The following is a 25,195-nucleotide window of genomic DNA, read 5'->3' on the forward strand; positions in this document are numbered from 1 at the left end:
CTTCAAGACAGCGTGACACCCTTATGGGGTGGCTCCCTTGCTGAAACCAGCTACTTAAGTGTAGGGAAAGATAAATATACCCTGTAATGCAATTAGCTTCTAAGCACAGTGATCAGAAGAACGTTTATTAGCATCACCAATGAAAACACACAGTAAGAAACGAAAACACTAATCAGTGGTAGGAAGTGTGTTGCTATTAAGTTAGCTAATTAAATGGTTGTCAAGAAGTGGGCAGGTAAGCTCCGAAGTATATTGTAAACTGGCTTGTAATTTACTGTTACCATTAAGGTTACCTGACATCTCCATCTGTTGTTTGTTACTTTGACAAACTTCAACTCCTTTGAATTAATTGTGTTGTGTTGGGAATTTGCCTTACAATTAATATTTGGAAAAAAATACCAAAGTTGTTCCACAATTTCTAAGGATAAGGCTAAAGAACAACATATTTTTCAAAAATATGGAAACATTAATCTTCTGATTTTTTTCTTTGAGATGCTTTTCTCTTTCATGGGTTGGAGGACAGCTTCTGAAAGACACCAGAAAGTTTGTGAATCTCCATGAAAAAAAAAGCAACACCAACTTGGCAAAATTACGTGATTTTGAGAAACCACAGTGAAGTTTACTGAGACTTTGCAGAGTTGTGTGACTTTGCCAACACACTCTATGTAAAAATAAACGCTCACTAAAGCACACACCCTTGCAAAGGCAGGAGCAGAGACTGAGTCATCTGCTGTTGACAGATCTCTAAGAAACAAACTGACAAAGCATCCCGTTTTTACTCCCAGGCTGCCTCTCAAAGGGTAATAACCACATGCTACTCCTCTTGCCTCCAGTGCCAAAGACCTGCAAGGTTTTCAGAAACATGCAGGTGTGGATAAAGACGCACATAGATCTCAGTCTAGTAGAACGTGAGGAAGACTGCTTTTGGTTTGCTCTTTTCTTTGCAAAAGGACTACAGAAGCTGTGACTCCTGTAGAAATGTAAGCTGTGCCTCCAGGGCAATTTTTGGCTTATTGACCACATTACTCTCAGCTTCTGAAACAAATGAAACAAAACAACTGCTTTAGCCTCTAGATAGTCCTTCTTTCTCTTCTGCAGTGGGTCTGCAGGAAGGCAGATGTCCTGTGGGCAAATCAGTAAGAAATCACAGTCTGAAAAAAATTTATAATGCACATGTCTGAGTTATCCCTGCACAGTCTTCTTAATCATTGCAAAATATATCTTTCATGTGCTCACTATTGCAACTTAAACTGCTCTTAAAACATCTTTGTGTGTCACTGAGATGACACAGTGTCTTTAACCGATCCCAGTGATTTTTTTTTTGTAGCCCTCAAGCTTCTACAAATGTTAAAAATGTTTTTAAGAAACTGAAAAGAAAAAGAGAACTAGATCATTACAAAGATCACTTCAAAGAGTAAATCTATTGTATTAGCTGATAAAACACAATGTTGATAAAAATAACCAGGGCCACTACGATTGACCTAATTGTATATTTTCTCAACAATAAGCAACACTTACATTTCAAGGTAAAGTTACTGAAAGGTAAAACAGAAAATGTTACCATGGAAATGTTTGACACCAAAGACAAATGGAAGGTCTCTAGGAAAATGGCTCAAGTTTTAAGTAGCAGGTATCCAGCATAAGCACAAAATCCTAAAAAAAGGAATCTCTCTGCAGAGTAAGTTACATTTTATTTTGCAGTCAGTTACCTGTCTGTTTATTCACTCTGAGTTTTCTCAGTCTCTCAACTATTGTTTACAATCTGGAATTCCTAGTATTTTCACTGGAAAATGAACCGCCAAAATTGTCTCCAAAAGTCCAGGAATTTTTTTACCCCTTTCAAAATTTCAATGCTTGGTTCTAAGTTTTAAGCCTATTTCAATCTAGCATTTCAGTCAAGAGTCCGTAGAAGTAAACCTACATTAAAAAAAACCCAAAATATCTGTAATTTTGTGCCTTCTATCCCAAACCCAGCAAACTAAAAGGTCAACTTACATCTGAAATAGATCCAGCTACATTAAGGTAGGTAACTGTAAGGCAGAATCACTCAAACAACTAAAAGCCTACAATTCTATAAGGTTCGCAACCCCAGCTTAGATTTTTAAGATTTTTGAAGAGTATTTTCCATGCCCACTCATACTCTACTGTGGCACAACAAAAGTTGTGGTTCATTTGGGATGCAACATGAATATGGTGACACTGAACACAGCAGGGATAGTTTAGGGTCACTGTCTGCTCCAGACAGCACTTAGTTCTAGTCCCTTTAAGAAATCAGTGAGTAATGCGTATTTTAATAGACTGTTCTGCTGAATGTAAGTGTAGGGGGAAGTCATTTTGAGACAGCAAAGTGATTTTAAGAGTTTGTGTCAGTGAAACATTATGTTTTAATTCCCTGCTGAAGAAGAAATTTCATTATAGAGAATGGAAGAAAACTCATGACCTAAGAGCAAATGCTCCAAATATACCAAAAGGTTTCGGTGATTTAGTGAAATGGGAAGTGTGCACAGCTTGCCCTGTTCTGCCATTATGCTGTATTATGGACAGAAATTATTTTCAAATTAAATTAAATTCAAATTAATCAAGATGCTTATAAAATTTTCAGAATATTTACTTCAAACTCCTAAATGTATTTGTTAATCTTAGCAGTAATATGAAGCATCCCTCTTGTGAAGTATCCCTCTTGTGGAGCTCTGCTTCAAATATTAAATTCATTTTAACTTCAATTATGGAAGCACAAACAGTATTGACATAATAACATCAAGTAAATTTCACAGAAGATGTTTGGGAATATTTATTTATAATGATTATTTATTTCTATAAATGAAACCAGAACCACATGATCCCATTAGACACATGCACACTGACTCTGAAAGGCAAATTTGGTTTTAGAGTGTTTTTCCCTCTCTCTGACAGCACCACTGTGAATTTTTAAACATACCAAATTAGCAATTCTCATGTCCTTCTTGTAATTATGTTGAAGAGGTTGCAAATACACAGAAAAGCCATTTAGACATGGTACTTTTACATACAACTAAATCCTTGGCAACAAATTAAACACAGAACCTGAAATGACATTTTGCAGAGGCTTTGTCTAAACCAGTTAAAAGGTCGTAAGTATTTTGTGATCTTTCACTGTAAACTTATGACGATAGGACTAAGTGGAGGAAAATAACTAAAAAATGAGATAATTTTGGAACAACAGAAAACTAGGCAATTCACCTCATGGAATGAGCTTATTATCTCTCGGAAAAAAATATTTTTCTATTGCAAACTCACATATTAACTTAGCAATTTGTTAAAAAAAAAAAAAAAAAAAAGTGGGATGGCACAGCTTCCTGTCAAAAGAAAAAGCAAAGCTCATTTAAATCATGATGTCAGCTTGAATTAATTTGTTTTACACTCATGGCAGTATTCCCTGACACTGCAGGTTTTTTAATTATTAGGCATAAAAGCAGCATTCTTAATAAATCCCAACAGTAAGGAAAATGGCAGAAGTATTTTACTTTCTGCAGACTCTCAGAGGCCATAAATGCTACATTTATTCTGAGGGCAGTGTTCTGATGGAGATGAATCTGTAGGAGCATCTGGAGACAATTATTCAGCCAGAATTAAAAGCAGAATAGACCTGTGAGATTTGAGTCTGAAAGGAGGAAGCCTTTCTGCACTGCAAACAGCACTCTGCCAATTTTCTTCTCTGAAGATTTAGTTTAAGGGTTTCAGTACCATGGAACATTTTAACTCATCTAGGAAGATGGTGCACTAGCAAAAGTTAGTCATTTTAAATGAGGAAAAGAGAGCATTTTCTGCTCATCTTGTGTGTATTTCAAACAGGGAAAAAAGCCAAGCAACCAATATGTTGCTGTTCCAATGGGATTAGGAAAAGTCACATCCCAGAGAAGCAATAAAGCTATTTAGCACCTGGTTCCCCACCCCAGCTCTCTTTAGATTTGCCAGAATCTTTGCTACCAAAGGGAAAAGACATTTTTAGCAAGAGGAGGGCATCTCAAAAGCGCGGTAGGGCAGTTACGCTTTCTGGCTTAACATAAACTTCTCACTATTGAGGAAATTCTAACTAATACAGAGCCCTAGTTAAAAGCATTCTCTGATTAAGTTAATTCTTTCCCATCACATATTGGTTGGTTTGGGTTTTTTTCCCTTGCAAAATATAAATAACGGAATCTGGGAGGTTCCATCTGTAATGCTTAAATAACAATTTCCTCAACACATAAAAGCACGTCTGCGGAATGATCCAGATCTTACTAATGAAGGGCATCATTCCATTTGTTACATGCTGATATTCTCTTACAGAGGTTATAACAATGCAAGTAACATGCAGGATGAAACATGTAGGATACATATTGCAGAATGACAGAATATTCTGAGTTGGAAGGGACCCACAAGGATCATGACGTCCAACTCTTAAGTGAACGGCCCACAGAGGGGTCAAACCTGCGACCTCGTCATTATTAGCCCCATGCTCTAACCAACTATGTTAGCTCACTCTATTTCTACAATCCCTGCTAAAAGGAAATTACTTACAGAATCCAAATTCTCACCTATATTAAGCTCTTATTCCTGGTCTGGCTCCTCAGATATATCTTCTTTGTAAACTTCATCTGCTGGTCCCCCCCCCCCGAGAAAGGACAGGAGTATCTGCTCTTTGTATGAGTACACCCAGATCTGATTTCATGAAAAAGATTTGGTATGATTTAAGAAATCCCTTCACAATGGCTCAGGCTACTTGTGAAAAATCCCATTAGAAGAGAATGTTAAGAGTTTATTATATCAGTTGTCTGATTTCAATCAAATCAGCTAGCCTAGGACACAAACCTTAAACAGTCTGTTAGTTAGAATGTATGATGTCTATCTATGTGATATCTAGGAGAACCACTACTTTTAGATTTATGCTTCACTATTAAAAAAATTATTAAAGTCATGAAATCTAGCAGCTAAAGACAGCTACTACGGAGGAGGTGTTTCCCCTTGCTAAATGCAAAGCTTTATTTTTATGTTTTATTTTTTTCCTGATCAAGATTTCCCATCTGCTATGTTATCATCTATGAATTTTCCAGAGAGATCTCTTCAGACTTCACTTGACAATCATTTGGACAGGAAAGGCTGCTTTTCTCACAGGTGTCTCTCAGGTTCAATTGCAGTGCCTTGACCATTGGAAAAACATCACTGCAGTAACAGCAATAGTCATCAACTTCTAAAAGTCTATGGGATTTTTAGATCTGAAGGTAGAAACCCCAGTTCTGTGTCCCCCGCATCCCACCATTTTCCCATGTTATAGCACACAGGGGAGCAAATTCTGAGCCATCTTGATGCTTTTCTGACCATGAATCTAGCTGTGGACAAAACACAGTAACATGCACTTCTGCCTTGGAAAGCCCTTCTTCAAACTCATGTTCTGGCCAAAAGCAGGCACAGAGCACACATGGACACACAGTGAGGTTAAAAGAGAAAGGCAGACTGGAGAGACCCTACTTCTGATAGATGAGATGAGACTCTGAATTGATTCTCAAGGAGGATGCAGAAGGTGAAAAGCTTTAAAATGTCTGACCTAGTTAACTGGATGGTGTATCTCTTGTTCCCCACTCAAGACACAGTAAGATTAACAGAACCTGGAGCCTTCCAGAACCCTGATTTCCCATATGGAGCCTGTCACATCTCTGTTTTTCATTAAAACATTCCAGGTCTGTAAGACATCAAGTAAAAAAAAAAAAAAAAAAAAAAAAAAAAAAAAAAAGAAAAAAAAGAGTACACTTTATCAAGGTAGGGATTACATTTCTGTCATAATGGAGCAAAAAAGTGAAAGCCAGAGTGACCTACTCAACACCAGATGGTGAGCAAGTTCTGAGTAGGAAGCAGAACCCAGGTCCACCTGGGTCCACTTCCTCATCTGATGAATTCTGTCACCTACAGAGTAATAAAAATATTTCCTCCCTTCATGTACTATAAAAAAATACCTACAAGCCCTCATATAAGATATGTAGAGACATGGAGGAAACACTCTTTTCCGCTGTAGCAGGATCTGTGCATTAATTTTCTACCTTTAAATATACACCAAAGGCATGTTTTGATTTGAAGTTCTTCTACCCTTCACAGACCATTCAAAGTTATTTGAAATGCATACAATCAGCATCAGCAACCATTCAGGGAAATGAAAGTGTCCAAAAAATTTTGGAAGCCACAATGATGCCTTCATAACCTAAATGAAAAGTGTGCAAATATCAGATAGCTCATGAGATTCAACACAATTCAGAAGTCATTGCCTGGCTTCAACAACAAGAGTGCATACATTCACTTTCTATTTTACAAAGTAGTTCTGACAAGACTTTTCAGCTTAAGCAATGCTGCAATGACAACTTTTCAATGTGCCCTTTAGTAACCAGAGTGGTACATTTGAACTGAGAGAAGCAGAATCTTTGTGTGACAGGAGCTAACAAAGCCCATGAAAAGGCCAAACCACATACTCAAAGGCACCCAGTTATGAGAGAATTCAGAAGTGTATTCAGATCTGTATTTACATTGTGGTAGCACCCATAAGATGTACTACTGTGTACCTGAGCTATGAGCCAAATTTAGAGGTGGTGCTTTTCCAAGAAGCTTTATACTCAAACATTAAGGAATTGTCATCATGGCCTATTTCACCAAAAAGGACCTGGGGCAAGCAAAGTTTAACACAGCTGCCCTTAGATAGAGACTATCTGAAGGAAAGCCAGGAGCTAAGCCCTGACTTTCAGAATTTCAAGGCAGTAATTTCTTCACATGACTCTCTAACATCAGTAACTGGTGCATCCGAGCAACGGCAGCTGTGGGAAGGACACTGCCAAACTCAACACAAGCCTGCAAGAGGTGATATATATGCTCACTGAACACAATACTCCACATCCCTTTGAAAGTCAGCAGATTTAAATAAAGCCTGCTAGGCTGAAGTCCTGACTGCCTGAGATCAAAGAAGGTTTTTGTCTTAAAACTCCTTCCTCCAGGTTTTTCACATCCAGCTTACTCTAGATGCTATTACTGCAGCTAGTCCACGCTGATCACCTGAGAAGTTTATTTGTCATCCATTAATCCTATCAAAAGTGAGCTGTTGCTAAAAAAAGGTATCAAAAAAGTGGTATCACTGCAGCAAGCTCAAAGTTTATGGTTTTGAATTTACCTCTGCATTTTTCTCAGGTTCTTTTTTGTAAAGAAAAAATCCATGAGAAAAAAATCAAGTATGCAACTTCTAGTTGCAGTCACATAAATTACACATAAATGGCCAGGTGAAGGTTCTGGGGGTCAAATCAACGCACAGTACCCTGACACATGAGGAGGAATAAACAGTGTAATTTTTCTGGCTGGCTGTCCACTTTTTTATGAAGTCTATTCATGCAACAGGCATACTGTAAAGTCATAGCCAGCTACCTATGGAGCTGCAGGTCCGGGTTTGCTAAGACTAATTCTATTAAGCAGTGGAATATGTTAGTGTATGGAGCGTGTGAGGCAGGCATCTGCCAAGAAATTTGCTGTTCAAGATCCCTCTTGTGTTACTAATCCTTTATGCAGATATGTGCTGTTTAATTGCCAGTTGGGAATTACCATGACACGTTACATGACTAATTTTTCAAACTACAATCGTGCTATTTCCCCCACCCTCCTCCTTACGCTTTTCTTGTCAATCTCCTTTCACTCTACTCTGTTGCTGTTTCTCTTGCCAGAACCACCTTCTTTGGTGGCAACTGCAAAACTTTGAAAGTGGAAAATACGCTATTTAAATGTTCTGGACAGAACGGACTCAGAAAAACATGCTTTTGCGGGTCTCAAAACCAACCCTCTCTACCTAAACCCTGTGGAAAACTACTTTGAAAGCTGGTGTTTCTCCAGAATATTCAATCTCTAATTATAATTGCACGATAAGAAAAATAACGACTATTACCACACTATGCTTAGGAGCAACAGAGACACTAGTTATGTATGTTCCCTGCCTGAGCAGTCTAGTTTCTGTACTCGGATAGAGTTCCAGGGAGCAATGTTGATACAGACACGTTCCAAAATATTAACCCTAAATTCCCTTACACCCAATAGCCCTTTGATCCTAGAAGCAAAACACAAAAAGGCATTTTATCATAGGTCACAATACCCACGACTTAAAGGCACCAGTTGTAATGTGGCGGGGTTTTTTAAAACATGTAACAGAACTACTTCCCCCAAAAGTGAATGGTTCAGAATTTCCAGAGCATAGGAGGAACAGGCATTCAAAATGAAGTTCACAGTGGACACTTCTCAGTAGAGCACTTTACAGATGTTTTTCCCCCTTGAGACAACTTCTAAAAGCATTTTTCATCAGAAGTATGCACTGCCATCACAAACAGAGCCTGGCTATTGGTGAGTTTGCAGGACTGGGACAAGTCATCACAATTTTTGTCCCTGCTGTTAAGAGAGATTAATTTACTTTTTATCTTGCCAGAGTTTAAAAGTGCTTTTGACAGTTGCAGCTACCTGAGATACAGAGAACTCAAGAAATCCCCTAGGTTACGAAGTCCTGCAAACACATCAGTGAGATAAAATCACAGCTATGACTCCTGATACAATTTCTACCATCCTTTAAATGGATTTCCTCTACATCACAAGCGTTCATTCAGGTTTCCATACTCCAGGCACTATTCTACAAAGCTGCTACACTGACAGTCGGGAAAAATCATGATCACAAAGCAAATCTGTCATCAGCAAATTGAAAACAAGGTGAACCATGATATCTCTATTACCCTATTAATCTCACACACAACCTCAGAGTCAGAGAGATAATGGAAAAGAATACTGCCTAACTAGATGAACAAACTCTTTCATTCAAGCCTAATTTTCTCTTGGGAGCCTCATGAAAAGAGGATGGCCTTCTCAACTTGAGGTCTGGAGAAACATCCCTCTAGTCTTCATATCTATGAACAGAAACAGAGATGAAACACAAATGAACCACTACAGGCATCTAACTCCCACATATTGCCAAGAGACACCACTTGATGAATTACAACAACATGGTTACAGCATATTAAATTTCAAATCAAAATTATCAGGACCAGCAGTATTACAGGTCCAGCAGCCATGACCACATTATTACCTTACAAAGATTCCTTCCCAAAGCAAAAGTGTTCAACCCAAGAAGTAAGACCCCTTGTTCACAGAACAGCCCCCCTAAAAAGGGACTAACAAAACCACTTCAAAGAAGTGTTAGCAACTCCCTGCTGGCATCCAGCAATCTAGAGACAGAAGTCAAACTGTAAAACCATACCATGTCTTAAATTATGGAGGGGGAAGGGAGAGCTATGAGGAGAGTAGAAGATATATTTGGTATGATTCTGAAGAAAAATTTTAACTTCATTGCCCATGTTTCAGGCAACTGAAATGCAATCTCTTACAGATTCATTTTCAGATTTTTTATGTCGGGCCTCATAGTTTTCTAGTTAATGTGAAGAATTTCACTTTTACTACAACAGCTTTCTGATGAAAGCAGTTTATCAAAATAAATCCCAAGAGCCCTATAAATCCAATAATCTGAAAACGAACAGGAAGTTTTCTTTTGCTATGGTCAAACAGCACTTTCAAATAGTTCACAACTTCTGCATGCAAAAGTATTTGTGTTTAAGGTAATTTTTATTTAGGCACTATGTCAAAATTTGGTTATCATTTTTTGAAGCTGTTTTGGGGGGGGGGGGGGAAGGATAGAACAACCTGAAATGAATGGAGATGTAAACTCAAAGACAGCTTTAGATCATAGCTGGCTTTCCCCCTTCATTAACATGACCTTATTTGTGAATACAAAATAAATGAAAGAGCTGCCTGTTAACTCCCAAGCTGAAGTGAACAAGACATTTGCCAAAGCAAAAGACGTAGGTGTGATGCAAGACAGGAAAAGGCGTTAAACATACTTCCAGTACAGGTAACCGGCAACCATTACCACTTATTTCATGATCCACAACTGCAGGGTCATATTTTGAAAAGTGAGGGAGCGGAAGATGCACACAAATTTTGAAAATGTAATCTTTGGCAGAAAGCCAGGGCAATTGCTTTTTCCACCTTCCCTTTCCCCTGACTTACGGAAGCAGGATGAAATATGCAAACATACGATCTCACGGATTCTTATTGAAGACACTAAGCAGTGAGTGCTTCCCTACCTGTTTCATGGGAGAGCTGGGCCTGAGTAGTAAGAACATAGAATGACTTATTTATTGATGTGGTCAATCTTCTTTAAAATGACAAATTAGATTCTCACTTCAACTTCTTTGGTAACACAAGAATGTTTTAAGAGGGTAATATTGCAAACTGCACTAGCTAGACAAAAGGCACATTTGTTTTGCCACATTTGATTTGCCATTCACTGCTGGTGGCTACAAGTCTGGAGAATTTCCAATCTTCTTGACAAGAAAAAAAAACCTGTGCTAACTAAAGCATTTATAATGCTTCTAAGGGTACACACACATAATTGGGCAGCTAATCACAGTTAACAGGATAAATCTCTTGGAGTAAAGAAACACTGAGGAGGCACAGAGGGTCTTTATCCATAGGAAGCGGGATACAAATAATATAATTTGGCAAAGTAATCTGAATTTCTCATGGATTGTCAAAATAGTCTTCATATAAATCTTATATTGACAGAGTCGGAGAGGCATACAACACAGGTGTAAAACAGTCTACCTTCCTTGTAAGAGGTGTACGGGAGGTAAATCTATGTGGTGATTTAGTGGGAGAAGACTCTTCCTTCATGGCAAACATAGCATCACTCCTCTTGCCCAAGAGACATCACCCCCAGTTCCTCAAATTCACAGTGGGCCCCACCAAACATGAAGAACAGAAAAAGCAAAGAGCATGCATACAACATGTCGCCTGGGGACTGGCAGAGTATAGGCCAGAAGCTGACTTCACTCCTTGAGGTGACAATGTCAGAATGAGCTGGAGCAAGATTTCTGTACTTTGTTAAAGTTTGACATTTGCATAAATGCAACGGAAGAAAACATGATGACTCAGCACATGCTGAAATGAACATACATCAAGCCAAGTAGTAATCTTTCATTATTAATAATGAAAAAATGTTCAGTAATATGTCTATGTGAAAGTTACTCCTTAAAGTTACTTCAAGAGTGTTAACCACAGCATGACTTTGTGCTTTACTACATTCATTTTATGATGTGAAAAAAAGGATTAGGGCAAAATAAGACTTAACAAGTCAAATTTGATTTTTCCTTTTAAAAAATAATCCAGCATAGCTGCCATTTAATAGAGACCAGAAGAAAATGAGGCAATGATATACAAAGATACTGTGACTTGACCCAAAAAATCGAACATCTGATCTAGAGGAGCAGTCATGAAAAACTCTGCTTATAAAAGTTTTTTCTATTAAAAAAAAAAAAATCAGCAGATTTAGTTTTAAATTTTCACTTTTTTTTTTCAAAGGGGACTTTCACTGGTACTGAAATCAGTGCTGTTTAAAATAAAGAAGTTTAACAGGTTTTTCAGATTAACATGTTTTAAAAAACAGTCTTCAAATAACATTATATGCTAAGAGGATTTTAGAAACCCAGAGAGGAAAAACATAAATCAGAAATTTGTCTCTGTTAGGCAAGTAAACATACAGTGGTCCTGAAGAGGACAAGGAAAGGGTGATGATTGCCAGCGCTGAGGAATATCCCAGTGTGTTCCAAGGCCAACAGATAGTTCAGTGCTGCTGCACGACCTCAGCAGAGGGGCAGGGGGGTTGAAATGCCTGGGCAGCAAATGTCTCCTTCTGAATGTTACAGTTTGGACTGACTGAAAAGTGCTTCTCTGAAGCACAGTGTCTCACATTTCAGCTAGTGTTAGCACAGAACAGAGCCAAAATGCTCTCCCTTCTCAGAAAACCAAAAAGAACTCACTTGTGACCTTCCACAGGGTATCAGGGAAACACTTTAAGTGTCACCCAGAAGCAGACAGCAGCACCAGCTGGAGAGAAAAAGAGAACCCAGCATGGGTATATCAGAGGGGTTTATTAGAATCCAAAGCTGCCTGGACACACTGAGTTTATTATAACTATCAGAACTAACAGTTTTCTAAGTTTACTCAAAAATCTTCCATAGTAGAGGAGTTGTCAGAAAAGCAAACTTCATCCCTTCTGTCAACTGGGAAAACTCCATTGCAACACACAAAAATATCACCCTACTTAGACTACATATGTCCAGGAACAACTTTCTCAAGATTGAGCAAATGAAAACATGAAGCCATTGGCAAGACAGTATGAAAGGAAGTAACTACTTTCTTCTTTAAGACAAAAAGACAGCAGATTAAACATCTGATAGATTTAAAAACATTAGGAATAGTTATACTACTGATACAAAGAATTAGTTGAAGTGGTATTGCTTTAGGCAGAACCACTGTATTAATGAGGGATGCATAAATTTGGTATTATGCTTAAAAAGGAAGAAAGGTGCAAGTATTATTGAGTCGACCACCCAGGAGGCAGAAAGAAAGACTGTTTTTTGACAAAACTTTTTAATTCACTCCTGTAGGAAAATCTTGGCTTGCGATCCTTTACTACTTCACCTATTTGTAAATTTGAGCCTTCTAGTTATTGTCATCTCTTATTCTTCCTTGTTTGACCCCCATGAACCCTACGTCTTCCCTGAGTGCCACCAACACAATGTAGAGATTGTGGTGGCCCACAGCCCTTCAAGTCTCCTGCAACAGCAGTCAAAGACAAGGTGAACAGCACGTGAAGTTCCAGTTGCAGAACTGATGCAAAGGAAGTTCTTCCATAAATTGTGCTTGATATTTAACATCTTCTATCTCAGCTACTGTAAGGCATGATGTTCCCACTTGACACTTAAGTGCCCACAATTAAAGAATCCTGTGTAATTTTAATTAGCTCTCAATTTGTCACCTTCACTGAAAGTCCTTCAGCTTTTGCAAAACGGAAAGGCGAAGTTCAATGTACAACTTATATGCTGCTTATTATGTGAAAAAACTGTGTTACATCCTTTCATATTCCACTCCTCCCAGTTTAGCAGTCCCAATATTTTTGCACACTATTTACATAATATTTATTCCTACTAGAGAAGATGTTTGATAACTTTTCCTACTATGACTTGCCAAAGGTAGGTTAGAGCCAAACACAGGCAAGCACTTATATATTGAAATTGAATATAAAGCTGTGGTATTCTACCCTCATTCATTCTCTGCAAGAATCCAAGCACTTACTTTTCTGTGCAACTAAAACACAAAGGCTTTAACCATGCTGACTGCAGCAAAACTACTATAATAGGAGTACATTTATAATACTTAGCACTTTACAGCCATAGCATTTAACTTTTCAACCATCGACTTCCAAGAGCTCAGCATCATCAAATACATTCTGCACATGGGGAAACTTGACATATGGAAACTATCCCAAGGTCACTTGACAGCTAAAACTGGAATCCAGTACTTCTAAAACACTAATTAGTCCTCTGGGCACTCAGACACATTCACTTCCAAGGCTACTTAAAGCTAAAAAAGATCGCTTAATTAGCACTCGTATCAGACTGTTTTAATAGACCTCTCTTTCTTACTCTCCAATTCCATTTTTAGACACTTTTCTTAAAGCTCAGTGTACCATTGCAGTCTGCTGTATGTTATGCAAGTTCAGCTTTATTCTGTCTAGCAGAAATGAAATTCTTCACAGTGCATACTTCAAAATAATTAACACAGATCAGTATAGCAAAAAACCCAGCAGAGATCAACCTGTCAAAGCAACCAGTTTGCACATTCCTCTCTCTCCTCCTCCAGTCAGGGAACAACTGAATAAACCAAAGACTGTTCTTGGCTCTTGTGCAAAATCCGAGCTCTTGCCCTTGCTCTTCACGGGTACAGTGAGAAAAAGGATATGGAGTCTATGATCCACTGCAATGCTAAAGCACGGTAAGGAGAAGGAGATCAAGAGACAGGATACAAAACAGAGAGACAGTGGCGGTAGAAAGAGGAGGAAGAAAATTTGAATAGAGTAGCAGGTATTTTTGGAAGCAATTGCATCAATACCTACAAGTACATACAGCTGAGGAAAATAATTTTCGCTGCAATGTACTTAAAATTAGTAAATCCCTTAAATACAATATGAATAGGATCATTCTGAGGACTTCTAAAAAAGCAGAACAAGATCCATATGGGTCCAATGAGGACAACATGCACAAGGCAGAACTAAGACTTTATCTTCTGTGCTATGCCACACAGCAAGTGAATCTTCCTATACAATTCTATGATCTTGGAAGAAAAAACACATTTCTTGGCATTTATGCGACAAAGTCACAGCTTCCAAGTTCTGTAGAAGTTCTCTCTAATGTCAGACAGGGACCTCAAACTGCAGAAATAGCAACTGTCACAAAACTATACACAAAGCTCCAAGCAATGGCTGAGGCAGACTACCTAAAATATATTTCAGCTTCATTTTACCAGATGGTTTAGCCTGCTTGAAAGGAAAACAAGATTGCTAAGTCGCATTATATCTTCATTAGCTTTCCACAACTAAGTCCTGAAATCGACTGCTACGTTACAGCTGAATGCATCAACAATCAAATACAAGGTTTAGTTACTAACTAGGAGTACTACTTTTCCTCAAATTTTTCCCAAGGTTTTGTCAAATTTTGATGTTTTTCTTTCTTTTCCCCTTTAGGGACTTTAGCAAGTTTTACGCTAAAACTTGCATCAGCTAAGCAGAAGAGATGCATCCTTTGGCAGGCTAAAATCCCATCTACCATAAACTTTAACATGTTTCCACAAATACCCCCTCTGTTCTGCTGACATTAAAGCACATTGCAGCATTTTAGAGGGCCCTACAAATTAAACCATGTGAAGTATAAAGCTTTTATTTAGAACAGTTCCTGAGGCTGGCAAAGCTCTTTCTATTTGAGAAGTGCTCTGCCTGCTAAATGAACCTAGACTTCTATTTCCAGTTGCAATTCTTATTTTATCAGAAGCATTGCTCCCTTTTCACATTTTATCAAAAGCATTGTTCCCTTTTTACATTACCATTAATCCCAATAAATGCTAGTTGCAGACAAATGTACTGGGCACTGCAGGTAGACTAACCTTAATAGATTTTCTTAAGTCTCATTCTAATGAGCATTAATAAACCCTAATGCATATCAAAGTAATCTAAGGCTAATTAATTTTCGACTTCCAGTAAAACAGCAGCATTTACCACTGATGCAAGTTGTTAGATTCTAGTTAGAATCCTACCTTTTAACTGGGCACCACACCAAACTCAAAAGAAAATGTAATGAACATTAATCAATAACTCTGGATTGAAGAGTCTTGATTTATTTTTTTTTAAGCTGCAGTCAAATCAGAAGTATGAAAACAAAACAAAAGAAAAGAGCACTTCCTTTAAACATTCAAATAAATCTGTGTTGCAAACCACCAGTGTGACAATTTTTGGGTCCCATTGTGAGCCAGAACACTACTTTACACAAAGTCAGAATGTAAGAAGCAGGACTTTGTTTCTCATTAGTTAATGACATAAAGAAGAAAAGGAGTAGTGACTGGGTCTCAACCCCTAAATAACTGTCATTAGCAAAAGACTATTAACAACAAAACAGCTCTTATAAAGCAGAATAACGACTTCCTGCAGACAAGGTGATGCCCTCTTAGCCACAGCCTGGCTCAAGGAAGCTAAGCAAGAGGCCACTAAGTGATGACCTTTCATCATCTGAGTGAGAGTTTTGAGAACAAGCGAGAAAATCACTCAACAGGTGGATGTGAAGCCATGAAAGGATTAGGTGTCCATGCTCCCACTCACAACAGAGACAGTAATCTTTTGATATGCAAATGGAGAGACCAGAAGAAGGGAACCAAGAATGAGGGGGGACTCACAAATGATTGTCATGAAAAGCTGAGGTCCATAGCCAGATGTTTGGGTAATTTATTTTGGACTGGAATCTATATAATCATCCTACAGTCCCAAAGTAAAGCGTGATTGGTTTAGAAGATCTGCAAAAATGTGCATTTTAATGGATTACAGTTTTTTGTTTGTTTATTAGTAGTATAGGTGTTAAACTGGAAAGCAGAGTATCACAAGCAGGGTATTCTGGGATGGAGCTCCTTGAAGAACGGAAAAGTGCTCTCAGACACATGAAAAGCATGCCCTATTTCTACTAAATGAGCAAAGAACCTCTGTGTCTGGCATCAAAAGCATTAATCCAGAGGGCAAAGAAACTGCCTGGAATCTACTTAGCCAAGAAGACTTAAGAAGTACAGACCTCAGCAAGCTACCTAAATACATTGTACAAAACGTCGGAATAATCAAAACGCTCTTTACAAAAATCAAAAACTTGAAATTAGCAATATATAATTTTATGATCACATACTTACAGATTAAGAAGATACACATGAGAGAAAAAACCTCTTGAAGATCAATAACGGTATCCAGGGATGAATCTAAATCAAGATGCATTAGTGGAATGTGTGCTAAATCTGGAAAATTGGGAAACTGAAGGAAGATTCCCCAGTTCCACACAAGATCAATACAGACATCACTGTAAAGACATTTTTGAGCCTGAGATTCTATACCAAGACAAAGTTCTAACTTTTAAAAGATGCACTGTGAAGGAGATGGGTTTTAAAGGAGTTCAAACACCAAAATTGGCATTGGTTTATTAGTGAGTTTTCTGCTTTTGGAAGAAGAGGAGACTAACTTTTTGGCCCAATTTTCTACAGGTGTCCTATTTTTCAAATGCTGACCTGAATATTTGCTCTCTGCTAAATGTTATTAGTCTAATAAACCAGAACATAAAATGATTAGCAGCAGTGTCAGTTAATTTATTCACCGAAATTTATTCACTGAAAAGTAACTCAAGCTGTGTCTCAGGTCTCATAAATAAAGAAAATACTAGTAACTTATTTACAGGTGGATAATCAACTTTAAGGGTCAGAAATAGCATTTTTATCACATAGCTACAAATTTTTCTTCTGAAATTAAATTCTTTTGAGACTTTTTTTTTTTTTTTTTGTGGAGTCAGCAAAAGCTATTCTAAGTGCAGTTCATCAGCATCCACAAACCTGGCTGCCTGTGCTGTTGCCCATATGGGTGAACTCAGGATAAATGGAAGACAGAGGTGTAATACAAAACGGTTGCATGACTAAAGTAGAAACAAGCACTGGCTCCATAGCTCTCTGTGTTGTTGGAAAAGATATCCCTATCATTCATCTGCCTCCTCACAGGCGAAAAAGGGGTGCCTGTAGGTTCTCCACAGTAAAAGTCAGAGAAGGATCAGGTGCCCTAGAGAACACAACCACCTTTGCCTTCAAAGACTGGCATTTGGAAACATGGTATCATCTATCTGGGATCCCTAGGATTTTAAGGCCCTGTGTCAAAGGGCACACACTTCATTCACAGATATTATAGGAAAGCTTACATTTCAAGTGGGTATTTATGGGAAACATAAAGAGGGAGCAATGAGTCTTTTTTGAGCACAGGAATATCATAAAGCATTGCAAAGGAACTTTGCTCTTGTCTTCATCCTGTGTTCTCCACTAAAGGGAAAGACGAAGAATAAACAGCCATCTCTGTCACATTTGCTCAGCTGCTTTACTTACCAATGTTCAAAATTAACCCATAAGGAACTGAGTTACTGCATTCACCCTTCTTATCTGAGTTAAAAGGCCTTGGTCAGTGCTACACCGTCACAGATAGGGCTGCTTTTGGAATTTGGCCTGCAGTGTAGACAAGAACTATCACAGTCGCCATCCAAGGAACGGCCCCTTTGCTGCTGTAAAACGTTTGCTTGAATTTGCTTTGTTTTTCTGATGCTTTCTTTAAATGTGGTGGCTCTGTTACCCTCAGAAGGGTGAGATACTGAATCCCTGATACACTCTGCAAATAGAAGCCTGGCAGCGTATTCTTAACAGATGTTGCACTGCTATTTTCTCTGGGAACTTGCCAAAGTAAGCTCAAAGCATCCCCACCAATGAGCTGGCATTTAGAAAAGCACTCCAAAACAGCCACAGCTGGATGACCTATTCACCAATATTCTTTTTTCCATTTCCCACCCATCAATGGGATTTGCTGCAAAATGATTAACTGCTTTACCACCATCTGTGCTCAGGTTCCATTAGTAACCCAGGTGTTTCAATAGATCCCAATCCTGCACAAGCTACGTCCAATTACTGCTTGCTGATACATCAGTCCAGCTAAGTAAGCCTGGAAAATGCAACAGGTGACCAAACACTCTCGGAACAAAATACCCTCTACAAAAACCAGGCACGTCACACCTCAGGAACAAATCAACTCCTACATAAACAGCTACTTCATGTCCTATGCCACCAGAGTTAACTACTGACAAATAGAAGGAAAAGCTCTGGTCAGGTCACAGTTGCTTTGCACAGGTTGCTGAATAGCCTTTACCTTGCTTGCTGACAGACGCTGCAAATCCAAGCCTTCTCCTTCTTCTGGTAAGTACTGCAGTTCTTGCAGATGTTGTACTTGCAGTCTTGGCACTGTCGCTTGCTGTTGATAAGAAATGTGAAAGGGGAACAGCAGCGAATACAGCAGTGCTCGTTGAACTTCTGCTGCTTGGAAAGGATGCTGCACTTGTTACCCTCTTCATCCAACTTCTGCTTCATCTCACTGGAATAAAAAGCAAAAGAACAAAAATGTAAACAGTGGTAAATCTTTCTCCTCTTTCCACATATTCATTGCATAATCTTCAAATAACTTCTGCAGATGTGAAATAAACGTCAGAAATGCATATTCTAAATTTAGAATCGAGAAGCAAAAGCTCCTGCGTTCCCTGGAGTCACCCATGGCCAACCCATTTAAACTCTCTGAGTCACAAACCAGTGCAAAATTTACCCTGCTCCAGAGAGACAACCCTCAGGAGAGCCAGGCTGCTATGACAGGTACTCCATTTGTGCCAAGCATTAGCGTCATTTCATAACATACCATTTCAGAGAGATGTGGGTGCTTTACTAGTTAGGACCAGTACTAAGACAACTACCAACTGTGAACGTGTTTGCAGACAGTCTATATAAAGTTTCCTGTATTCCAGCAGAAAGGCTCACTTATTAAAAAAAAACTAAAATAAAATGTGTATGCATGGTATTAAGTACTTTGCTATCTTCCATTTTACAGTGCTTTTGATATTTACAAATGGGGCAATATATTCTGTGATAAGAGCAATAAAAAAGCATGCAGAAGGAAGAGCTGTGTAAGCAGACAAGTCTGCAAATTCATCACACATTTGCTGGCATGTACAACTAGGATATACCCTAAGAGAAGAAAAAATTAAAATTAATGAAAAATATGTAAAATAGAAGATTATAAAACAGCATGCTTACATTCACTCTTGCAGTTTCTCAGAATTAGTGGTGACTATCTTACTATTTTCAATTGCTAATAAAAACCAGTTATAAGACTAGAGTGACACAGAGGTCTAAACAAAATTTAAAGGTACCACAAAACATAGACTATGTTGCAGGAAGATAGAGTCATGACATGCTGACTTACACTTAAATTAATGCTTAAATGTCTTGCTACAGGAAAAAAAAGGAATAAACTTATTGCATACTTATTCAGGAACTCAACCAAGATAATCTATAAACATCATTATGAGCCAAGCCTGGAATATTAAAAAGGATCAAATTATTGGGCTATACATTTTATTTGCCACTTCTACCTCAGATTCATAACTCAAAATAAAACCAGCCTATTTGTTAAAATTTTGAAAGGTAAATTCTAAACCTCAAGTCTAAAAAAAAATAAGGGAAGTGACTTAAAGCATATAATATTTGATCTTGCACATACATGATATTTAAGCACAATGCTGATATATGCCTTTTATAAATTTAAAACTTGAAAACAATATATGTTTCTACTGCTTGTTCCCTGTATAAGGGTCTAACTGTTTTACACTAGCTGCTCAAATCCAAATAAAAACTCTTTGGGCTTTCAAGTAAATAATCCTTCTTTGTGATTTTGTTGCCCAGATGGCAAAACACACTCCTTTTCCCAAACTTTTGAAGAATGTAGAAGGTGAAAAAAGTAAGATATTATCATGTAAGTGAGGAAATATCTACATTATGCAAGTCAAACCGGCTTCCTCGTGTAAACTGATAGAACTATCCCACTAGTTTGGGGGACTAGTTTGTCTTATCTCCATTGCTCCCTCCTACCATGGTACTACATGGACAATCTCTCTAGGGGAGCAGCGGGGGAAGTGAACTGTTCCCCACGTCGCTCCTCCATCCATAGCACACATGCTACTCCGCAGCAACGGAGCAAGACAGAGCAGTGTTCCTGCACAGAAGGTCAGGTGGGAACCCTGGGTCCCAGAAGAGAAGCTGATGAAGGTGAGGGCTCTATGATTCACAGAGGAATTCTGGCATGGAAAAGCGTCAGCAGCCCAAGGTGCTGCAAAATGTGCTTCAGGATGGAGACTGCAGGGCTCTAATGCGTGATAGCAAGATAAACCACAGAAGCAAAGCCACCAATTAAAGTGCTCCAATAACGCTCACACAATATAAAACCAGGCAGTTTCATTCTCAACAGAGCTAATAAAGCCAGATACCTCAAAAAAGCTGAGCACACACTGAACCTTATCATCAGAACAGCATTAATTACATCTCTCTCCTCCATCGGGCTGCCAACATTCATTACAGTGGTAGAACCTCAATATCGTTAAGGCATCTGCCTCAATGTTAAATAGGACTAAAATTGGCCAACAGATTAAAAAAGTAAATAGGATAGGTTTGGACAGGCTGGTAGATAAAGAGCATGACAGAAAAAGCCTTATTTCCACAGGAAACCAGGCAGAACAGAAAAGAAAGCAATGCACATCTCTCTGATGGCCGTAACAAATTAGGGTTCTCAAGCACTGCCTGCCAAAGACTTCTAGTTTCTATAAGGAGTCAAATGGCAAAGGGGACTGTTAACTGGACTTGTCATTTCAAGCCAAAAGGCTACAGTCCACACTCTTTCCTTGAAAGCAAAACATGCATTTCATATGAAAGCAAAGTGCTGCACAACTCTGGTAGGCAACTCAACTTGCCTGGTTTGAGGAAAATTAGTCAAAATGAAAAGTTAGTTCTGGTTTACTCCCAGCAATATGAGAAAACCTGAATTGCACATGACTCCAGCTGGATGATTACTGTGAGTGGGATGATTAATACAGGCTTTAATCTCAATACACTGAGAAAGCTGCACTGAAATTCAGGAGTTACAAATTGAAGTTCAAGGCATCCTGAGTTTGAAAGTCTCAGGCTTTGCCTTCAGGACGTTCAAATGGCTTGGTACAAGGAGATTGAAAAAATGGTCAAAGGAAAGGAGAGCAGTCAATCTCTAATGGGGTGAAGCACATTTCCAAAAAGACGACAGCCATCTGTGCAGAAGCTATTCCTACAAAGCAGGTCAAACCACCCAGTCATTGCAAACGTTCCCCCTCCCTTACCAAGCAACACCTCTTCCCTCAACAAAACACAGATGAGGGGGATGAGACAGAGAAAAGAGGGAGAAGTGCACATTCATGTGTGCTTACTTCCCCAATGAGGAAACGTAAGGTATTTATAGATATGTGTATATATATATATATATAGTGTGCAAATAAAACAAGCAACAAAAATGACTGCACAGAAAAATGTCCCTTTTAGGGAAAGCGCAGAAGAGTGGGAACCACAAATGACAGAATTTATTCACATCACAAGTCATAACTGATAGTACTCAGCTATTATGGTTATGTGTAGCATAGCAATAAGCATCTGTGGAGAAGAGAACTCCTGCTGTTTGAATGAATCTCACACTGGATTTAATTTTCAGCCTCGAGTGGTTGCATTTCACTGACTGTTTACAAAAGAAGCAAAAAGTACTCAATAGATGCCCAACACGTCTGTCACCAAAGCTAATTCTGTCAAAAAACCATTTTATTGAACTATAAGTTCAGTAGATATGCAGATGTGTATTTAGATTCTTCTAGAGGTTTTTATCAATTAATTTACATTGTTTGCATAAAAAAATATGTAATTAATTTCACTGAATGTTTTGGGTGATAAAATCCCAGCATGCAATTCCCACATAGTCAGGTTAGGAATACTATCTAGCACACTGTTTTGGATGAAGGTTTCGCTATTATATTCTGAGGGTGAACAGTTGTCTTCCCTTCATCACCCACTACGTTTTTGTGACTTTTTAAAATATAAATTAAATAGCTTTCACTGGCATGGTTTATTTCTTCTTAGTGTCTTTGAGGATTTTAACTGAATTAATGAAATATCTTGTCTGATAAGTCACCTTTGGACCTTATGAATGGCATCCCCTTTTGTTTCTACAAATAACATTACTACAGACTTGTAAAAGTAGGATGAAACTTGGAAAACTGAAGCTACAGGACTGCCTTCCTTGCTCTTCACTGCCACTGATTTACAGAGCGATTTGTCCAAACTCACAAGCTTTTTACATGCTTCGTTTTAACTGCTGTACAATATCAATAACAGTAAAAGTCACCATGGCAATAATAAACTTTTCTTGTCTACATATATAGATAAATATATCATAGAATCATTTATGTTGGTAAGGACCTTTAAGATCATCAGGTCCAAACGTTAACCCAGCACTGCCAAGTCAATCACAAAACCATGTCCCTAATTTGACAGATCTACATGTCTTTTAAATACCTCCAGGAATGGTGGCTCAACCACTTTCCTGGGCAGCCTGTTTCCATGCTCAATAACCATTTAGGCGTAATATCCAATCTAAACCTTCCCTGGCACAACTTGAGGCCATTTCCTCTTGTCCTATCCCATGTTATTTGGGAGAGGAAATCGATCCCCATCTCACTACAAACCTTCTTTCAGTTAGTTGTAGAACACCTTTGCAGCATCTTTCATTTAGTGACCAGTCGAGTTTCCTTCCCTGGAAATATTCAAAAGCTGTCGCTGGTTACAATCCTGAGTACCATGCTCTAGGAGACCCTGTGTGAGTAGGGAATGTTGGGCTAGATGACCTCCAGCAGCCCCTTCCAACCTTACCTATTCTGTGATTCTGTCATACAGTCTTCTCCACTGCTGTACTATAGTAAGCAACATATTTAGAATTAATATTCATGGCAAATGACTCTCAAATTTTTTTTACCACAAGACCTGATTGCCTTATCTAGATAAAATTCTATTTCAAGTCACTTTTATAGTATACAGCAAATGGAGTTCCTACTTACAAGCAAGTAGGATAAGATGTATTCCTTGCATTATTGTAATACTGTTTTTACTTTGGACTTAGTACTACTTACTATTATTCTGGTGGGATTCAACTGGACTGAGGCATTTTTTTCTCTGCTATTGCAATGGCCTCAGCTTCAAAAACAGGCTGGCAGGTTTAGGCATAATTCTTTAGTGTTCGCCTGAACATCGCCTTCTCCTCTGATAAATTTCTTTAGGACAATTGGTATTTTGCACGTCCTGAATACAGAAACTTTTTTTGTTTGTTTGTTTTTGCCCAGCAGTGTGAGAAGGATCGTTTTATCGTTTTTTCTCTAAGCTACAGCTGGATACTCAAAAGGCTCTATGACTGTAATTATTCCATATTTTAATAAATGAAACAAATCCTAGATGACCCTGTATGCTTCCCACCAAGGGGCATTACTGTGATTACATACTCAAGGGCTGGGGCGGGTGGAGCTATAACCTCAAGCTGCAAAGTCAACAATAATATACATGTTGGCAACTTGCTATAGTAAGACTATACTGTGAAGTTTAAAAAAAAAAGCTGGAAAGAAGCCTTTGATGAGTTTGAGAAAATGTTTTAAAAAGTCCAAGCCTCTCCCCACAGTGCAGCAATGGAAGGGAGCCCATAAAACAGCAGGCCGTGGTCAGGTATATTACAACATAATGCTACAAAAACCCACCTGTTTTTCATGTAACAAGGAGAACAGTTCCTGGTGAAAACCTGATAGCTTGAGCTCCAAGATAGAGTCTGTATAAGCAAGTCTGACTGCCAGGCTCCCTGAAACCCAGCTCTCTGCTCTTCTCTAAGGGCTTCTCCGAACCCAACTATTGGGTTGTGAGACAAGCTTACTCTTGTCTCACACCAGTCTCCATTTCAGACTGGCACCTAGCAGTGTAAAGGTAAAGTCCAGCTGGATTGCTTCCCATTTGCTATTTTACTTCCTTGGGTGATGGACAAATACAATTTTTCCTACTATTTAATCATCTTTTATTTTCCCTAGTAGAGCAGAGGTTAAATCTATTCTAGTTGCCTGCACAGGATAAGAGGAAAACGGAGGGACAATGTTTCTAGGAGTTACAAAAGAATCCTATTTCCTTCACATCACTCCCTCCTGCTGAACAGAGGAGCAGTGCTTTGACCACAAGTTATCAAGGACAGGTGGAAACTTTCTCCTTCCGTACTACAGATCAGGGCTTCTGTTTCCTGTCCTCTTAATTCAAGTTGCACCTGTTTCATAGCATAAGCTACTTTTTATCCATTTGGCATTGGAACATTTTTTCCTTCAAAGAATAATGAGCAGGCAGCATACACTGAAAAGTGTTTTTCTTAGAGGAGCAGTGTTCAGCTCAGCTGTGTAACTGGTTGCCTCTCTTCTCTGCATTTGTTTGCCCTATGTTACCTCCCAAACCAGAAGATCACCAATTTGTCTTAAAACTGGTTTTAATCTTTGTTTGACAACTGTAGAGAGCCTTAAAACATTGTTTCCCTCCACAAAAGAGAATGCCTTCAGACATTCTTCTATCCAGGCATCCTTAATACTCATCTATACATAACAAGCTATTGAGGCATTTTGCTTGTCACAAAATGCATATTCTAGAGAGCAGGTGAACAAGTTCTGATGTGCGTGTTCCCAGCCTCTCCGAGAAATCAGTTTACTAGCTGCATCTCATGTTTTTCCACTCCCGCAGGCAATCCAAACTTGGTCTGTTGGGCTGGGAGTTTCCATGGGCTACAAAGATCAGTTAAAAATACAAGTTCCATCGGTACTCTCTAAGCTACAATGATGGAAAACAAAGGGTTTTCCGTATTCAGAACCTAACATGCATACAGTATTTCCATCTCTGCTCTCCTTAGATCTGCCAGATGTGCACCAGATGCTGGAGCTGGGGTAAAGATCCTTTAATACACGGACAGCATGATGTCTCTTACTCCTTGGCTACCAGTGCAATGAGTAGTTGTCACAGGCTGACTGTGACTAAAATTTCTCTCCCACTCACATGTTTT

General features: G+C 38.6%; 1 protein-coding gene across 3 annotated transcripts in view; it reads right to left on the reverse strand.

Moving 5' to 3' along the window:
• MYRIP (myosin VIIA and Rab interacting protein) overlaps positions 1-25,195 on the reverse strand; it is a 221,979-nt gene that overhangs the window by 102,305 nt on the left and 94,479 nt on the right. For all 3 annotated transcript variants that reach the window (XM_027897060.1, XM_027897062.1, XM_027897059.1), the window contains exon 3: positions 18,386-18,607. In XM_027897060.1, coding sequence (XP_027752861.1) covers positions 18,386-18,607 — 222 coding nt within the window. The remainder of the gene's footprint in view (positions 1-18,385; positions 18,608-25,195) is intronic.

The sequence above is a fragment of the Empidonax traillii genome, unplaced genomic scaffold, assembly GCF_003031625.1.
Source record: "Empidonax traillii isolate 1590-97213 ecotype Southwest subspecies unplaced genomic scaffold, ASM303162v1 scaffold527:size1067160, whole genome shotgun sequence".
NCBI classification, from domain to species: Eukaryota; Metazoa; Chordata; class Aves; order Passeriformes; family Tyrannidae; genus Empidonax; species Empidonax traillii.